This window comes from Nanorana parkeri, unplaced genomic scaffold (assembly GCF_000935625.1).
Source record: "Nanorana parkeri isolate BGI_ZX_2015 unplaced genomic scaffold, ASM93562v1 scaffold1493, whole genome shotgun sequence".
NCBI classification, from domain to species: Eukaryota; Metazoa; Chordata; class Amphibia; order Anura; family Dicroglossidae; genus Nanorana; species Nanorana parkeri.
In genome coordinates, this window is record NW_017307761.1 from 32,162 (window position 1) to 52,480 (window position 20,319).

General features: G+C 40.2%; 1 protein-coding gene across 1 annotated transcript in view; it reads right to left on the minus strand.

Annotated features, from left to right (window-relative positions):
- Positions 1 to 4,489: 4,489 nt before the first annotated feature.
- Positions 4,490 to 20,319, minus strand: part of LOC108798513 (beta-TrCP-like) — a 161,865-nt gene continuing 146,035 nt past the window's right edge. The window contains exons 11-14 of the mRNA XM_018570274.1: positions 18,165 to 18,275; positions 12,545 to 12,623; positions 6,689 to 6,883; positions 4,490 to 4,569 (exon numbers count right to left, since the gene is read on the minus strand). Coding sequence (XP_018425776.1) covers positions 6,722 to 6,883; positions 12,545 to 12,623; positions 18,165 to 18,275 — 352 coding nt within the window. The 3' untranslated portion in view covers positions 4,490 to 4,569; positions 6,689 to 6,721. The remainder of the gene's footprint in view (positions 4,570 to 6,688; positions 6,884 to 12,544; positions 12,624 to 18,164; positions 18,276 to 20,319) is intronic.

Sequence of the window (20,319 nt, forward strand, 5' to 3'; positions counted from 1 at the left end):
TATCTCTTTGCATAAACCTTCATCCACAAATCTACGAAAAAAAACTAGGCGTATAGTGGGAAATAAATGGAATTCAAGAAAACCAGTGCTTACTCCTTCAAGAGAAGTTGGTGTAGAAACACATGACAATAATTCACATCCAATACTCAACATACACATTTGTGAATACAACTGTTCGGTATTACAGTGCTTTCTTAAGCATGAAAAATCATATCCAATGTCGCTGGAACACACATAGGTTTACCCTATCAACACCAAACTCATAAAATGTATCAAGTATATCTCCATGCATTGGTACAAGGCATACATCACAGCAACAAACAGATTTTTTAATTTTTTTTCTGTTTAAATTTTATTATCAATTTTTTGACGAATAAAGAATCTCCAACTTTGGGAAGGTACTTTATGGGCCCAAGATGTGAAAATTTTTAAAAAGCCAATGTTGAAATAAAGAATATTGTTACACTGCCAATCAAATTAGTATGTTTTCAAAATATAAGTTGAAATAGTCAAGCTTTTGGAAAATGTAATTTTTTTGCATGATAAATAGCTATATTTGCTTCTAGTGAATTCACCAGCCACTAACTAAAGATAATTTCTTATCTGTAATGTAAATGTTTAAAACATTTACTAAGCACCATGTCACTGAGAATTTTGCAACTTAGAATGTCACATTTTAATTAAATAGTCTATAAATTATTTGGTAAACACAAAAGAGCAACAAGTTATGTATTATTAATGAATGTTTCATAGTTTCACCTCATGCCCACACAGTCCCCCACAGTAAGTCATTCATATCACGCCAAACACTTTAATCTAAATGCGTTTAGCAGGCCATGACAACAGTTCAGAGAACACATATCAGCCAGTGTGAAACCAATAAGATTCAGTCGTAAGTCATATCATTACTTAACAGTTAGTTCAAGGAGGACAATGGTACTACACTACAGCATTGGCTCTTAAGGTTACGCTTTTAAATGCAATACTTAATGCTTACTTCTTTGGCAGTAAAAATTAATCTGGTGACAAACAAAACTTTTAGAAAAAAAAAAGAAGGTTTGGCACAAGACTGCTCCCTTGGTTTACATTTGTATACAGGTCATATGATAATTTATGCCACATTAAACAAACAAAATCTTTCATAAAAAAAGTTTAAAATAAAGTTATGCATTAAATTATATATTATTTTAAAATGGGCCTGTGAGCTGTTGTGCAACTTTTTTTATTTTTAGTAATTTACGCTCTACAATAATCTTTCTACCAGCTAGCCATTTTAGTGCATTAACCTTTGGCAAAAGAGACAGGTCAGCATTGATGACATCAGCAGCCCCTCTTGTCAATTATTTTGAGACAGCAGTGAGTGTCATTAAATGTGCGTCATCTCACTGGTTCTGCAATTGCAAATCGTCAGGATCAGAGCACAGAAATATAGGGCATTTTCTTTTACATACACCTACGTATTACTTTTTAGAGTTGTACCATACTGTAGTGTAGGTATAGCGTACCACTACAAAACCATTGTTTGTTATGTATTAATCAATGAAAGGAACCATTTAATGCATTTATTTTTTGTGTCTCAGGACTAACGACGAATGAGAAAAACAAATACATGCCAAGAGGGGAAAAAAACCTGAAAATATTTGGGGGTTAATTAAGCACCATTAGGATTGTTAAAAGGACACATGATGCTAAGAAGCTGAACAAAAAAAGACGTCTGGTCATCTTTCATTTTTATTACAAGGGTAAGAAGAGAGACTAAAGATTACAAAGGCTATCAATGCTTTTACCCAACACTGGTGATGTATGCTTCAACTGAATTCACTATAATTAAAGCATGCCTGGGGGTCAAATAACATCCTTACAAATGAAACTCTACTTTCCGCTGTTTAGTAGAAGAAGAAAATGGCTTGAGAATCTGGGGATTAGAAAAAATGAGCAGAGCATAAAAACAGTGAAGGAAATAAACTTCAACTTTCTCAATTCATCTTCCTTCTCGCCAGTACGCAGCCTCATCGAGATGGGTCGAAGAATAATCTGAGAGCTCAATTTTTCCTACTTTAGCCCTGCAGTTGTCAGAAAATAAATAGCAAAACTGATAAACTTCTTCAAGATTAAGGAAAAAAAAAAACTTCATGTACCTTATACTCTATTCCTGGAAGCTTTATTACAGATGTCAAGGATGAGTTTAGATTTCCTATTTCTCAATATTTTGTTTGTATTTTAACTCTACATTTTTAACTGTATCATAGCTGAGAATCAAAATTGAGGCATACAATTTAAATCAGAACCTCAACAACTGTAGGGTGCTGACCTGATTAAACACAAAACAATTTGTGAATTGTATGGGAGGAAAGATAAGCAGACAACCACGTATGTGGTGAGAATGAAACAAATATGGAGTATGAAGGAATATTGAATAATAATACAAAAAAACATGTTTTACAGTGAATCGCTTACAATAAACACTCAACACTATTAAAGAAGTTGAGAATCTTCACACAACAAAATCTTCATTTTAATTATCTAGGCTTGTGAAAAGCAAATGTCTGTTTATTTTGTTTATCTGCACATAATTGCATAATTATAGTCAATTGTGTGGAGATTCTCAAATCTTTTAGATCAGCTCATTTATCTTGCAAAGAAATGTTAACATGTAATTGGAGTATTTTTAAATACAGGGATAATGCTTTTATAGATCGGTCAAACATATTGACGTGTTGGTTTGTATAAATTTCCCTGAATCAGGATCATACATTTCTTTTTCAAACTTAACCCATACTGTTAATTTCACAATGAAGATACATTGTTTTGTCCACAACAATGATTTAAATTAAAAGATTAAACTTTTTGTTTTTAAATGTAAACTAATATAATCTTTAGACTCTGAGCTCATCTATAGGAAATACATGCATATCTGGAATTAATTTATGAGTATGTGTTGGCTGCACAACAAACACACATATGTATGCGTATATATTATTATTGTTGATTATTGCAACAAAACGTCTTGATTAACTGGTATAGTGACATTTGGAAACTAACTTGGAAAATAACTGCACTCTGGAGCTGATAAAATGATTACCCCCAAATGTATCTTTTGTTTTCTTATTTGAATATAGTACAGAAACATAGTTTTTGAGAAATGTCCTAAATATTCCTATAATAAAAGTAGTTTTTACTCCTACTTATTTTATGATGAGTCAGTGCTCAGTGAGTTGCTGCATATCAGGTGTTTGGATAATATCAACAAAGTAAATAATTGTCTTGATAGCCGTGTAAGGCCTACACTACCTGATGTCCAAACCCAAAGGACCAGTGTAAGATATCCAACCAAACTTGTGCCAAGTAGCCAAAAAATGCATAACCTGTAGCTAGCATTGGCTCAAATCAAAAACAAACAAAAAGAATTAAGGAGCCTCAACAGCATTTAAATCAGAGACATAATTCAAAAATATATAGATCACTGCTTTCCAGCTTAGCCTAGAAAGTAAGGGTTACAGATTTAAGATGTATGAGGGCTTCTTTTCTTAGTGGTTTATATTAGCATTCTGCACAACAGTATTTGAATCTGTGAAATTATAAAAATACATGGGTCAAGGTAATGACGAGCTTGATGCTGCTTTTCTTGTGAATGACACCAGAAAGATTACGAACAAATCATGATTCATAAATGGTCACCATGCAAACCACTCAAGCAAATACAAAAATTAAATAAAAAAAAAAATAGGATTCATTACTAATAATACAATGAAACACACATACACATAATGAACGTTTTTAAAAGTGTTTTCCCTATGTAATAAAATGTCAAATCCATTTATTTAATTTTTTTTTTTTTTTTTACTCTAAGGTTTTAATGGCCCATACATAACTATACATGAATCTACAACAATTGATTTGTTACAATGCAAAGAAAAAATAACATGAACATACAAGCAAACACTAAAAAAAAATGAAATAAATAATTTATAAAAAAGGCAAAATATGTTTTCCATGCTTACTATGGCAAAACATTTTTATTTCACTACAGGGGCTCATAACCTATTCTGGTGAAAGGAAAAAATTAAATTCCTGTTCATCGTTATAAGTATTCGCAACAGTTCAGCAAATTTTCAAATATAACCACATCTGAAAGCAGCGTGAACATGGGACACAGTGGAAATTGTTCTTTTGCTTGTAGCAAAGCAACGGACATTCTGGCAAGACAATTAAATATATTTAAAGTATCTGTGAATGGTACAGTCTTTGTTTCCGACACTGCAACAGTTTGCTAAAAGTACCCACTGTCACTGATACAGGAGTATGCAAGCCCCTAGCTATGTAATAATCAGCAAACCCCTGTAGCAATGAATGAGTTAAAATAAAAAAAAATAAAAAAAACCTCTTCTAATAGCAGCACTCCAGCAGTCTGCTGCACACGTTGGCTTGGGCTGCTTCCAGCTGTCTGACTGCATAATCCAGGGTGTGTCAAGACAAAGGGGCTCTCCTCCATCAAATACTGGTCAAGTAAATAGTTTATATTCCCGGGATTCACAGGTGAATCATTTACCAGAATTTTCAAATAAAGTCCTGCATTAAATAAAAGGAAAACATTACTGGATTGTCAGGAAGCAAACAGCACAACACTGAAGTATTTTAGAATAAAGTTAGAAGCAACATCATAATGAGCAGTAGGAAATTACAAAATGTAGGTGATACCTTTCATAGTTGCATAGTACTTGAGGTTGAATAAAGACACAGGTCCATCAAGTTCAACCTTTATGTGTCTGTTGTGTGTGCGTGCATGCGTGTATATTTCATGGGATATCCAAAAATATTTTTGGTGTTCAAGCTTTTAAAAAACTCAGGAAACTTGCACCCCCCAAATAATATTCAGTTTGCCTATACAGTATCTACTCCTCTGCCATAATCATTCCCTTCTACACCTGGAATACAAGGAAGTGGGGTCTGTAACATGCTAACCAATACTAATATTTCACTTGTATTGGCTACCATAGAGCTTGAAACAAGGGCAACATGTGCCTGCAACAGCAACCCTTAAAGGAGAGCTATGAGGTGAGTGCTTTTCACTCACCTCATAGTTCTAGCCGACCTGTGACAATGAGACTGTCACAGGTCGGCTCAGTAGATCGGGAGGTGAGCGAACACATACCGGGTTCGCTCACCTCTCGATCCTGTCACGGCTCTCTGCCGTGACAGGGGGAGGGGCTGGATTTCCCTCTCCCCGCTCCGATCTTCCAGCGCTGGCTGGCGGAACGGAGGGGGCGGGTACAGCTGGCTCTGCCTCTAGATAGGCAGAGCCAGCTATCACTCACGCAGCTGGGCGGATTAAGTTCTTCTTTAATTAAAACAAAAAAAGGAATTTGAGAATTTGGCTGAGCATTCTCAAAGGCACAGCGTATGTTTGGTGGGTATGTGCTTTGTCATGACTGCATATACAATTTACCCCTAATAAAATCCTCCTGCACCTTGTATTGATATTTTTTCTCAGCGTTAGGCTGGTGGCCTAACACCTATAGATTATCTGCATATTTTCTATGGTCAGATGGAAAAAGTGCAACAGATTCCTCCATCTATGCTAAACAGTGTGGATGGAGAAATCTCCCACTGGCCAAGCTTCAGTATCTTGCTATTCGGCCCCGCTGGCTCTCAAAATACCTGAACAATCTGATTGGATGCAGGCATTGTTTAGGTATTTTGAAAGCCAAAGGGGCAGACTAGCAAGATATTGAAGCTTGGCCCAGTGGGAGATTTTTCCATCCACACAGTTTAGTGTAGATGGAGGAATCTATTGCACTTTTTCCATCTGACCATAGAAAATCTGCAGAAAATCTATAGGTGTATGGCCAGCTTTAGAATATCAATAAAGCATCAGAGTTATAAATCATCAGTATTTCAACTGACTGATCCTGCTCCTAAACTGTTTGAGATAGCTCCATACTGGAATGTTGCTACCACCATACGTTTTCAAAAAACATTTAGGTGAATATTTTCCTTGTAAATTCTAGTACAAGGCAAGGGAAAATAATACTACATCTGGTCATAATGAGGCCAATATCAAATTTGGCAGGCAGGTGAAGACTGGTGGGGCAAAGGTCTGTGTACACAAGGTCCCTCGAATATGAAATGATCATCCTGTTATTCTGCTAATTTTAGCCAGATTAAGAGACTATGGACACCCTCATGTCTATAGGAACCAGCATGCCACCCCATACACCCTTTGAAGAATGTTCTTAATAAGGGAACTAGTAATCAGCTGTGCAGGATAATGTTTGCTTGGGATTAAGAAAGCATTGTTCACCTCCTTATCCTACACGCATGTTTGGTCACATTTGCTTAAGAAAAAAAAAAAATCATGCCCGAACATCCATTTCCCTAACCAACTTCTTTGAACAGCTTAAACAATTCCCCATTTGATCCTCTATAGGTTGAACTTGATGGACGTGTGTCTTTTTTCAACTATGTAACTATGCCAGGAATCTAACACTGCAGAAAAACAAATGGGCCTAGAAATCAACATTTGTATAGAGAGGTCAATAAACTTTATAGAGAAATCAATCTATCTGGTTTTCAGTCCAAAAAAGCAACTAGGAAAAAGATAAGAAATGGATTTTCTAAGATATTACAAAGGAAGTTATATGGTCAACTCAAGTGGCATGGTTATATTTGTATAAAATACAGGACTTACCTGTGCAATTTGTGAGGTATTATTTAGTGTTATTTATCTGGAGATGTAGGTGTATGTTCTAGACGGTGAACGGGTGGACTCCGAATGTGCCGCTGGGTCATTTAGAAAATCCCAGATGAGGATAGTGTCATCGTGAGAACTACTGACTATCTGGAACTCGTCAAACTGTAGTCGGAAAACTCTTCCTGAATGTTCCTGATAACAACAAGCACACAAGTCAATATGGCAGAAATGTTAGAAAGAAAAACTCGGCAGACAAAAGCCTTTAGTTAGCAACAATGTTCACCAACCTATAGCCACCTCAGATCAACTTTCAGCAGTGCAATGTAGGAATGTTGCCCATAGACCTCAGAGGGCGATCAGACATACAGGATACAGGTACTGTACAACCTGACAAATCTTCAGAGAACTTCTGAATGCTCCATATTCTGTACTTGTTTGCTTGACTCTGCCAAGCATAGGATGTTTATGCCAATGGAGACAGAAGGGAGGAAGGGGGAGAGAATGCTACCATCACTGACTTTTTAGGGGAACAAAAAAAACTGGGATAGGGTTTCGAAAATAAGAACTGATTGTTATGTTCTAACAGCAATGTTTGTGGCCACCCACAGACATGGAATTACATGGTTTTGGGGCAAATTTGTCAACTACAATGTCATGTCTAGGGGTAAGAAAGGAAGAGTTTTGACTGGTTACTATGGACACTTTCCAGTTCTTCAAAAGGCCCAATAAACCCAATATACATTTTAATAGGTTGAAATACTGCACACTCAGCAGATGTCCTTATATTGAATGTTAAGGAAAATCCAACAAATACAGACCGCATCCATTGAAATCTGACCAAAGACAGAGACATCCTGGTGACTGCCCACTTCTGTTGAAACTGACAAGAGCAGCAACAATTGCTTAAAGTAAATGTAAACCCTAAATCACTTTTTTTTAATATGTTTGGTATCTTGCCTTGCTGTACACACAGTTTAATTAATTGCTTTTTTCTTGTGAAATTGCGGCAAACTTTCTAACCTGAATATCCTGCCAGCAACAACACTTACTATAGGAGGCCGACAGCGCTAAGCAGCCTTACAATTAGCAGTAGCACCGTCAGCCTGCTCTGCGGACTTCTTCGGTTGGTTAATGGGCTGCCTATCTGATAGACATGATAGGCAGCTAAACAGTACGCTGACAATGCTGCTGCTAAGTGCGAGGCAGTGGCATAGTGCACTGCCTCTCACTTAGCAGCAGCTAATCTGCAACAGGAAGTGTTGTTACTCACAGGATCTATAGGCAAGTAACTTTTCAAGAAAACATTATTTGCTCAAGAAAACTGCAAAAATTTAGATATAGGGTTTACATACACTTTAATGTATATATGTAACATGATGGTTACCATACATTAAAGATGCAGTTTTGGCAGACTTAAATAACAGGGCAGGAATAAGAGTGTCAGACGAAAGCAAGGTCTGGCATCAGTTGCACTGCTAGTGGATATTGGACTGTTCTTTCACATGTATGGTCTACTTGTTAGGATCTGTCTATTATATCTCCCACTGCAATTGGTAGACAGAAAGATCATCTCTCTTTAGGAAAGTTTCCTTTGTGTCAGTTATCCTTCATTTTAAAACTTTTAAAGGATATGCATTACTCTATCATATAAACCAAGTTGTAATTTAGGTTTACTGGCCCTTTAAAACAGCATGCGACAGTCATCACATTACCACACTAATTCAGCCAGACATTATAATGTCTTATAGAAAGCAAAGAGAAGACAAATGAGCCTGCAATCAACATCCATGAACTATGAACCTTCTCCTACTGCTTGCAATTTGAACAGAAGCTATAGGAGGCTATTCTATTCCTGGTACTAAGCCAAGATTAATTTTGGATGGCCATAATGGCAGCGCTCTAAATTCTGATCTCCTGTGGTCACAACCATACACAAACCACAGCTCCGATTCTTTTAAGTGTGCTTCTATTTAACAGGCCGCAGTGAAATTTTGCCAAGAGGGAAAATAATGGTGCCTGGATGAGACCGCAATTACACAGATCCTGTTTCACATCAACTTCACTAACAAATTGAAAAGCTTATGCTTAGTGTTGGATAATAAAAATCTGAAGTGCAGTGATGGAGCTGTCTTTTCTGGATGTATGTGACCCTAATTCACTGACTAGTACATCTTAAAAGTACACTAATCTGAAATATTTTAGCCAGCTGAAACCCAGCTGGGAAACACCTTAAATTATAAATCCAGGATTCCCTGGGCGCTCTGATTGGTAATTGTAACAATTTTGATTAGTTCAAAGGCATGTTTACCGTCAGTTTTAGCAAACTCTCAAGTGGAAAAAAAAGTTCTTATTTAACCCTTTAACATAACTGTAATCAGCACTAATTCTTTTCCTTCACCATTTTTTGCAGATTTTTTTAAAATTCATATTTGATTTTTGTTTGTTTGTTTTTGAAGCATTGCTTGTGTGCATTGAGGATTGGGGGGACACGGGGATTCAGAGACAGTTGGGTTATACTGCTGCCTACAGGGGTATTGGCCACTGGCAAACTGCAAAATCCAGTACAAAAATTGTATCGCATAACCACTCCTCTACCCAGCACGCTTCAGTATCAAAAGCATGAGTGGAAACAAACAGGGGCGTGATTTGTGTCCCTCAATGGACTGCAAGAAAAGGATTTTAAAATACAAAAATCCCACTTTTTTCTCATCAAAAGCAGTCCACTTGATGGGTGGGCAACTGCAACAACAACAGCCAACAGGCCAAAAAGAAACTGCAGACTTCCTGTACGCAAAGGATTAATGTCTGAATCTAAACCAAATGAGGATGAGCCCCCTACAAGGTGGAGTTGCCAACATGACCAGAGGGAGGGCACAAAGAAAAGGTCACCACCAAGGGGGATAACTCTACACGAAAGGGAAAACCAATTTGAATCAGCGAGCAGCTGACCAACCAGAACTCACCAAAAACAGGTGGAAGAACAACAACAATTTTTAATTTAGGAAAAGAAAGATCCATAACTTGATGGGGTCAACAAGAAAAGACAAGTTGGTCTAAAAGGAAAGGCCCTAAGCCTTACCTTCACCGGATGAGAACTTCACATCAAAATAGACTGTCTAGTCAGACAACTAACCTCATTAAGCAAGACTTACCAGGGAAGCACCTCAATCAGTTTCTGTTCCCTGTTTAAGCACCTTAATCAGTTAGAACACAACAGCACCAAGGTGTGTGAAGTGACAGTGTGCCAGGAAAAAACCCCAAACAATTTAACCCACAAAGTCAACATGACCAATAGGATAAGGTACATTGGAAACACCCCCACAAGTGTGGGCAGAAAATGGAACTGAGACCCAAGCCCCACTTTGATATAATAAGCTCTCATTCAAGTATTTTCTCCTGCAGTGCAGGACCCGATGGTGTGGGCCTCTCCTCCATGACCAGAGGTTGCCAGTAGAGAGGAACCAGATATCCCAAGGAATTTCTCTGCAGGGAAACAGTGCAATGAGACTGAGATTCAAGGTATTATCCAGTGCAGAAGCCAGGCTACCTCTCCTGACGTAGGAAGGACATCCATTTCTTCCCAGCGGGGATGGCACAGCAGTACCAAACTGGTGTCCAATGGAGTCCGCCTCTGGAGACCTACCTAAACTGGAATTTCATGGTGCAGAAGGAACCACTTGTTCTGGGGTACCAGACAGCAGCCTCAGAGACAAAGATTCTCCATTAGGAGGAACTTCTCCAAATAGGAGAATACCCTTTACCAGCCACCTGACAGATAGGCTTAGTAAACACACCAGGGACTACCTGGTCCACAGACACAATGAACGGCTCAGATACACAACAGCTGAGAAAGGGGCTGAAGTTGACCAGAAAAAAGGTAGAAAAAAAGGAGGCACCTCTGAAGGAACAATCTCACCGGCGCCCAATGCTCCAAAGAAGGCGACAGGGGAAGCTCTCTGATAACAAGGGGTTAAAATGTAGGTATGCTGTGGATCTTTCCAGCAAGAGACTAAGGTGGTTATAATCTCTTAAAGCTGACAGAAATGTTTAATGCTGAAACCTGACAAGGAACCAGAGGCGACTGGGGCAGGTTCATTTATCTGTGCAGTAGCACAGGAAAGAAAAGAAGAAAGAACTTAAAGTGACATTAAACCCTCAGATTTTTTAACATAAAGCAATACTGTAATGTGTGCCTTACTGTAATCCATGGTTGTTTCCCTTCTCTTTGATGCTCTTCCTTTTAAATCTGTATCTGTTCTCATGCTTGGAGAGAACTTCCCTTTTCAGCAGACTGCCTTGTCTCACACGGCGTCTGTGTATACGTTTGTATAGGCTGTAACCTGAGCCAGCACTACAGGAAGAGGCCCTGAGCTGAAAAGGGAAGTTCTCTCCAAGCATGAGAACAGATAAAGATTTAAAAGGAAGAGCATCAAAGAGAAGGGAAACAACCATGGATTACAGTAAGGCACACATTACAGTATTGTTTTATGTTAAAAAATCTGAGGGTTTAATGTCACTTTAAGAGAATATAGGAGGCCAGATGTTAGCTAGTGAAGCAAATGCAAAGGTTTCTGCACCTGAATGCCTGAAGGGCACACTACCCAAGAACCTGCAAGGATTAACAAATATTCCCCCAAGCTTGTAGAACCGAGGGTACAGCGCCTTCAGGTTTGTCAGAGGGTTTACCTACCCTGACTACAAGCCTTATGGGCTGTCTGGGAGTCAGACTCTAAGGGTCTGGGGGCACCTAGTGCAGAAGTAAAAGAAAAACGGGACTCAGTTAATGTCTCCCTAGGCCTCCTACACCGAGGCAGGAGTATGCCCTGGCCTCCTGTGAAAACCTCAATCCTGGTATCAAGTGTGGGGCCAAAGAGATGCTGTCCCTTAAAGGCCAAGTGCCAACTTAGCAGACCAATGCAGGACATACATTTTGATGCTTATAGTAAGCCATAACAGCTGCAGCGCAAGACTTCAGGCATCTATTCCATATGCTCAGTAGAAAAGGGGTTTACCCTGGCAGTGGAAAGATCCATTTTGAGGGATCTAACCGATTCTGCCAGGTTTGACAGACTACAGTTACAGCCAGTATACGAAGAAACTGGGATTCTAACTACCATTCAGTAGAGTCATAAAAGGTAGGCACACTTTCTGTCCAGCAGATTTCCTAAAAGATGGTCACTGGTGGATCCAAACAGGGTATTGACCACTATCAAACAAATTCCTTCTCATGAGAAACAGTTCCAGCACACTCTCCAGTGGGGCCCAAGACCCTTCATGGTTCTTCCAATTCACAAGGAGGAATATCTCAAAAAGAGGGTGTCGTGACCCTATGCTATGTAGAAACAATATGAAAGCATCACTTCGGAAATACATGCAGTGGTAAAACATTACCAGTTTTGTATGTCTTAAGAAAATAGAATCACTTAGTACTAGTTACTTAATTGGAGTCCTTCATGACAGTCTGCTTACATCGTCATAGGGGAGGGCCAACACATTCCTCACTCCAAATATCAACAATAATTTTGTGCGTGAGCGTGTGCTTCTTCAAAAAAGAAGGAATCTGATTTTCTATCTGTATTGCAGCAATATCGGCTTATAAATAAACCTGTAGATCAGGGCAGCAAGTGTGGGGTCTTTTTTCTAATATTGGATTACTAATTTTATTTGTATTAGCAGAATGTAAAAGCTGCAAGAATTTCCCAGAAGGTGGTGAACATTAATGCCCCTGTAATCTGCAGTGGAGGGTCATTTAAATGTGTTAAATAACCGTAATACCCTTGTGTTATAAAACAACTCAGTTTAAATGTCTTCGTTCTCCTGAGCAAGAGGCACAACAAATCTCTGTGTACTTACCACAAGTGTCCGCAGACAAAGTGTCCCTGCGGGAGCACGAGGATCTAAAGCAGCCACAAGGTCCCACACTTTAATTTTCCTGCAAGCCAAAGAGTAAGTTATAGATTGCTCACAATCGTAAGAGACACTGCAATAAAACGAGCCCTGTTTTTTTACAAATAAAATGCTGAAGTAAATAATATGTAAGTAACGCAGTCGAAGCTATTTAATAGGACAGCGCAAAGTGCAATGACTATGTGGTAAGTGCAGCAACCCTTAAAAAAGCAGGTTTCAGCTTACTGTACAGCAAAATGAAATCAGACCGGATCTTGCATTAAAGGGAACCTGTCAGCAATTAAAGAACAGACATCTTATTTTATTAGCCAATAATGCTTCCTCCAATTGTTCCTTTTGATCCTGGTTTCACCAAGTTAATAAGGGCATAATTTTTAGGCTAAGCATTGCCCATCCATCAACCCCTGTCCATTGGGAGTGCCACTGTGGTCAATAACAGTCACTAGACCACTGGTGCCCTACCTGCAAACCTTTGGCACTTAGTATGCGACCCTTGATGAGAGTACCCTATGTTTTGGTGCTTGCTCCAGAAATTATTCTTTAGATTCTTTAGCCTTTTAGCAGTTAAAAAGGAACTTTGGTTAAAAATCCCAAATTTTGAAGAAGGTAGTATTTTATTTATTTTTGTCAGGAGAGACATAGGGGTCTATTTTTCCATGTTTTCATCCAGGATTCACAGAAATTTCACCCAAGATTTGCATATCTTCCAATAGAATCTGATGTGAAAATGATGTGAATCTTGTGAAAACATAGATAAACAGACCCGTACTATGTCTCTCTTGCAATAAAGAATTCTTATGTCACTCCTCCCAAACTCTTTGCACCGTACACGTAGCTGCACATCTGTCGGGTGCCGTGATTAACTCCTGTGCACATACATAGGAGGTACGTCATCCTGACCTGGCCAATCAAGAAGGCAGAAGATCCTGTCCCGGAAGAAGGTGGCAACAAGATACCAGCACTGGAGGGGGAACTCGTAGACATGGCATTACTGGAGCAGAGGCGAGTATAGTTCCACTTTACTCAAAAAACTACGGGGAACAGAAGGAGCTACGCCATGTACAGCAAAAGTAAAAACCACTTTAAGTGGTTTATTTCTGTCACGCTTTTTTTTTTTTAATCATGTTGTTCTTTCCTTTCTTTTTTTAATTTCCTCTTTTTATAATGCTTCAAGAAATATCAAATGTGGCACATGTCATTTTTAAGTGCATGGAGCACAAATTTGGAATCATTGGTTTATAAAAGAGGTGTAATAGCAGTGATCTTTTGTAGTCTAATGTAATGTCTTCCATCTCCAACGGTTTCCTAAGGCATTTAACCAGTCTCCAACAGCTTCTATGTCATGTTCACAGTGTGTGACCATCTCCTGCAGTCTCTGATAGCATTCCATAACATAATATTCACACGTCATATATGTGTGCCCCCTTTAGGGGTTGTCAGAGGCTGCACATAAAGACCCCTATAGCAAGTAAGCTGACCACCACTGTGCTAGACAGCAGGGGTGTGGAAATTTAAAAAAAAACTACTTGTCCAAGGGCTAAAGCGGGGGCCAAATCTACTTGTCCTTCACGACAATCTACTTGTCCCAATACAAAAAATAGTTTTAATCAAAACTAGGGATGCACCAATACCAGTTTTTCGGTATCGAGTACGAGTACCGATTTTTTGCTTTCGGATCTCACCGACACTGAATACTAATACCGGTGCTTCCGCTGACATAGAGCAGGCTTCCTGGTAATCAGGAAACCGGGCGGCAGGTAATGGCAGCCCGCCCAGGTTCCTGATTGCCACGGAAGCTGGCTCCATGTTGTTTGGCCTGCTTGATTGCGATTGGCCGGGAAACCTGCTTCCCAGTCAATCAGGAAGCCGGATGGCGAGTAATGACCTGATTGACCGGGAAACTGGCTCGATGCTGATTGGCCAGGAAGCCGGCTTTCCAGCCAATCAGCAAGACCCGGCTTCCCAGACCAATCAGAAAACCAGGAGGCGGGTCATTACTTGCCGCACGGCTTCCTGATTGCACGGGAAGCTGGCTCCAAGTTCCCCTACGGCACTGCCAGTCAGAGGAAATTTTCATCTGGCCGTAAGTTCCAATATCGGGGTAGGTATCGGAGCATTTGGGTGAGTACGAGTACTTGCCCAAATACTCGGTATCGGCACTGATACTAGTATCGCTGCACCCCTAATCAAAACATATTTTACTGTGCTAAATAGCGCTTCTCACTGGTCAGCGCAGTCATCTGACCACATTGACCAATGAGTGCTTGCAATTTGCACGCGAAATTCAAAATGCATAGGGGAGGACTGCGCTGGACAGCAGTACGGGGGACAGATAGTACACCCATACTGGCGGAGGGGAGGGATTGTTCGCCGAAAGGTAAGTATAGCCAGGGGGGTGGCGGTTTGGGAGAGACGGGGCCAGATTTCATCGGGTAATTTTTATTTTTCCATATTACCAGGGAAAATGAACTCACCCTTTAATGCACATTATGTGTGTGTAAGAGAATTCTGGCTACCACCATGGAATGGCAGTTGCAATCTCAAAGCACATGCAGAATGTCCTTCGCATGCGTTTATTTGCAAGCAGATGGCGGGGGCAGCAGGGTTTCATTTTCATTTTTTAACTCTTTATATATTTTATTTTTTTAACTTTTTACATGTTTTTTAACTTTTTATTTATTTACTTTTTCCCCTTTAATGTTCTTCCTATTACATAGGAGATTAAAATCCCTTATGTGATAGTTTGGAGGTGACAGGTTCTCTTTATGGAACCTGCCCTCCAACACAGAAAAGCTGTTCTGTGTAGTTCCTGACAGCCGAGACAGGTGGCGCTGTGATTACAGCGCCACTGTCTCAGAGAACACACAGAGAGGCCGTAGAGCAGGCGTTTTTCGTCTGCTCTATGGCTGAGCCGTTGTGCCTTAGTTTTCGGGGTCCCCCGGGAGAGCGGGCGACCCCGAAAACTACGGCGGGGGGTGCGGGCAGAAATGATCGCCGCTGCTCAAATGAATACAATTGGTCTGATCAGACCACTTGTATTAAACGAGCGCCGGCGGCTCCACAATGTACATTCAGCTCTGCTTGTCCGGAGCCGGGCTGAATGTACTTTAAAACTACTTGCCCAGCGCCCGAAACTGCATGTCCCGGGCGTCGGGCGATAGGAATTCCACACCCCTGAGACAGTGAAGCAGCACATCCATAAAAGACATCGCCTCAGCTCTTCTGGCATTTGCCCATTCTGGGCCTAATCGTATCTGACAAAAATCTGAAGATATAAAGCATCACAAGTCAGCCTTAAGTCTATAAACTGGGTTAGAATTTGTTAAAGGAGAACTATGAGGTGAGTGCTTTTCACTCACCTCATAGTTCTAGCCGACCTGTGACAATGAGACTGTCACAGGTCGGCTCAGTAGATCGGGAGGTGAGCGAACACATACCGGGTTCGCTCACCTGTCGATCCTGTCACGGCTCTCTGCTGTGACAAGGGGAAGGGCTGGATTCCCCTCTCCCCGCTCTGCCAGCGCTGACTGGCGGAACGGACGGGGGAGGGGGCGGGTACAGCTGGCTCTGCCTCTAGATAGGCAGAGCCAGCTGTCACTCACGCAGCTGGGCGGATCCCGTCGTCTAAGTCGGGATCCGCTCCGGCGTCTCAGTATACCGCGAGCTGTAGCTCGCGGTATACAAAGCTTAGGGTAACGGGAGGACGCTAGTTTGTGTCCTCCCGTTACCCTAAGGAGAACTATGGGGAAAAACACTGACCCCATAGTTCTCCTTTAAGTAATGTCAGGCTAACAGTCCCATTGCATGTCCCTGCAGTTCACTGTATATTACACACCCTCTCATATGATATGGCTGTGAAACCTGATGTCAATGGCGCATATCCTGGACTCTCTGCAGCCTGTGTTTTGACAGACCCAGCAAACTGAGTGTGTGCACAATAGCAGCAGTGTTTGTCATGTGCAAGGGTGTAACAAGCAGCAATGTTCACTAAGAGTCATGTGATGAAACATGAGTGAGCACTGCTGTCAAATAACTGATGCTAATTAGAGCAGGGCCTTTAATAACGAAGCCCCGCGGTGAACAGATCAGGAGTATATTTTGATAAATGCTTTGACTAATGAAACATGCCTCAGCTACGTTACAACCGAATGAAAAATAAGAATATTTTTGCCATGCACTTCTAAAATTAACCAAGACAAATAGCTCGAGAACAGGTGATGTTAATTAATGGAGCATTTAATGGCACCTGATATAGAAACAAAACATCCTTTGTATTCTAATTCTTATGAAAGGAATCTTTCATCTTCCACTTTCCCCAGCATCGCTGTGCTTACTTAGAAAAGCAGTTCAAGCTCTTATAGGGTAACCCGATTCAAAGAGCCAAATACTCAGCTGAAACATGTATAGGGGAATTCTTTTTACCTGTCGAAAATTGTACATTAAAGCACATAACCTTGCAATCAACTCATTTATGCCTTGTTAAACGGCTGCAAGGGATAAAAATGGTGACAACACTGTTTACACCTGCATTCTGCACTAAGACCTGGTTCACACTGAGTATTTGTAGCGTTTTTTCTGCCCTCAAAAACGCGAAGAAAAAAAAATGCCGCCCCCCCCAAAAAAAACCTATTCTTTTCTATGGCCCTGTTTACATCTGAGCATTGTGTCGCAATAAGCAAAACGTCTGCCGCTGGAAAAAGTACAGGAGGTTTTTTTTTTCGGGCATATTACAGTACGTTTCGGCCCCGTAGACTCAATAGGAAACTCTTGCTATGTTTTTGCGCGAGTTTTCTCATTAACATCAATGAGCTACAATCTGCTCATTAAAACACACAACTTGATGTATAAAACGCATTTAACAACGTGCAAAAAGAGCACAAAAATGTGCATCAAAAACACATGTAGAAACATGCACAAACTGGCCATACACCTATAGATTATCTGCACATTTTCTATGGTTAGATGGGAAAAGTGCAACAGATTCCTCCATCAACGTTGAACTGTATGAATGGAGGAATCACACGCTGGGCCAAGCTTCAGTATCTTGCTAGTCAGCCCCGCTGGCTCTCAAAATACCTGAACAATCTGATTGGATGCAGGAATTGTTCAGGTATTTTGAGAGCCAGCTGGGCAGACTAGCAAGGTACTGAAGCTTGGCCCAGTGGGAGATTTCTCCATCCACACAGTTTAGCATAGATGGAGGAATCTGTTGCAAAATATGTTTGCCCTGAGGCATATATAGAACTGGTAGGGTGCTGTGAACTTGAGTACTGTGTGTTTTTACAAAGGTCTCAAAAGGTTAGAGAGCTCCATACATCAGGGACCTACAAATAATATTTGGAGGTGAAAATCTTCTTTTGGATGATGGCACATGTGCTGTCTTTCAGTTAGGGCATTATCTGTTTATGAAGATTATCTGCTGGGTACAGGTTCCTATTGCTTTCACAGCTATCTGTGGCACAAAATACACATTACCTTTGGTCTTTAACTTATTTACTATGATACATTTTCCTTTTTTTCCAGTTAATAAAGACAAATATAAGAAAGAACAGAAGGATGAACATACCCGTCATATGCTCCACTGACTATTCTCTTGTTGTCAAAACGGATGCATCGTACCAGTTCTTCGTGTCCCTCTAGAACTCGTAAACATGCTCCACACTCAATATCCCATAGCCTGAAAGACAAGGAAGCCTCCACATTAAATAAAAAGGATCATCCCAAAGTCTTCCATATCACCTGAACAGTCAGAGTATCCAAAACGGATATTGTAGTAGAGAGCAGGTGACACCAAGATAAAATTCACCAACGGCAGTTATGATTCCACCCCCCATTTTGGATCACTGATGAAGTCCTCAAGATATATAAGAGGACAGAGTGTGATTCAACACATCAACGCTTACAAATAACTGAAACATTAATACTAATATTAATACTAATATGATACATTATTAAAATATTTTTAGATAAGCTAAGTGTCCTCTTGGGCTAACAAAGAATCATCTTCCACATCCATCGTTCCCTGTAATCAACAGTGAAATATTGACCCCAGTCATATACATGCCAACAGAAAGTCCATAGCCAACACTGATGTGGAGAATAATATCAGCATGCGAATCTGATCTTGTTTTGTAATATGTTCCAGATTGATGGTGGTGTCATGTGGGCAATATTTTCTTATTATAACGGGCTGGACAATGCAAATAATCACATGAATATCAGTGTCCCTGAGTTATGTTGCTGACCTTGTATACCTAATAAAAATGTAAGTCCAATCATGGACAGCAGCTTACAGAGCCTCACCATATATGACTGCCCCGAATGTAACACCTGTACATTTTACTTGTAGAAGTGCAACAGGCAAAATACAATGCTGCAAATACCTCTTGCAAGGAACAGATTTCAGTCAGCAAAGTGACTATTAGGGCGCCCTATGATGCTAATCAATGTTGCTATATGAACATGCCCTCCCGCCACTGAGTCACGTGTGACACATGCTGTCTTAGGAAACACTAGAATACCTGTCACGTGCTAGGCCTGCAAGCACAGTTGCCCATTTTGCCTCTATTTATTGCTACACCTCACCTTTATAAATCCCACTTGGTAAACTCATTTCACCTTGAGGGCTATTACCAGCACCAATAGAATTGTTTATTGTGTTATCATTTGCATCAATCCTGAAACAAAGTCCTAAGAGAAAAAAAGTCAAATGTCCTTACTGGGATCTGCTCCCTTTTAGAAAGAATCCCACAGGATTAGCAGCAAAAGGAAAGCACTCCTCTCTCTTTACCACCTACAGTATCTACAAAAACTGAACATTTACAAGCCGATCTCTCACTCAGCATGACAAGAGATCCATTGCATCTTTGTTGAATTTTCACACTGCTTGGAGCCCCAGCAAACGTCTTCCTATCTTGGTTGATGAAGGGAAGTGTGGCAGGCACAATTAAGGTTTCATTTCTCTTTCTCAATCAAAAAACGAATGATCACCAAATGATCAACAGCCGCAGGTAGGGGGGATCACATTATTTCCAGTCCTCTTTGAGATCTCTACATTAATTACTAGTACCCTTTTTTGTGCAAGTTCTTAGATACTCTGGGGGAGATTTATCAAAACTGGAGCAGACAGAATGTGGAACAGTTGCCCATGGCAACCAATCAGCATCTCTCTTCAGTTTACTCAGGTAAGATTTGAAAATGAGAGATAGAAGCTAATGGGTTGCAGTGCAAATCTGCTCCAGTTTTGATAAATTACCCCCTCTATGTTTTACAATTACTAAAAATAATTGGTCATTTGTGTTTAACATATGATAACATTTAAATTATTGTGGAATAACTAATAACTTACCAAGCAGAACCTATAAAGGTGCACTCCTACATGGGGTGGTACATGGGCCACTGGTTGAGCACCTGAGCATTAGAAAATCTCTGTGAGCAGTAAGTATCGCTGCAGATATTTAGAAGAGCTTGTCATCCGACAATTGTTAACCCCTGTAAAACCCAACAAATGATGCTGGGATTTGTCAGATCACTTGCCCTCTTTGGGCCACACATAAACACCTTATGGCAAGGTCAGAACCAAGGACCCAAATTGTATTTCTTCAGGAAAATCTGCTATATAATGCTCTGTGTCTGCACACAAACATATAATTACAAAAACCTCACGGCTTATCCAAAGCTTTTATAAAGTTGTTTTATTCTCTTTTGTTCTGTGGCGCGGT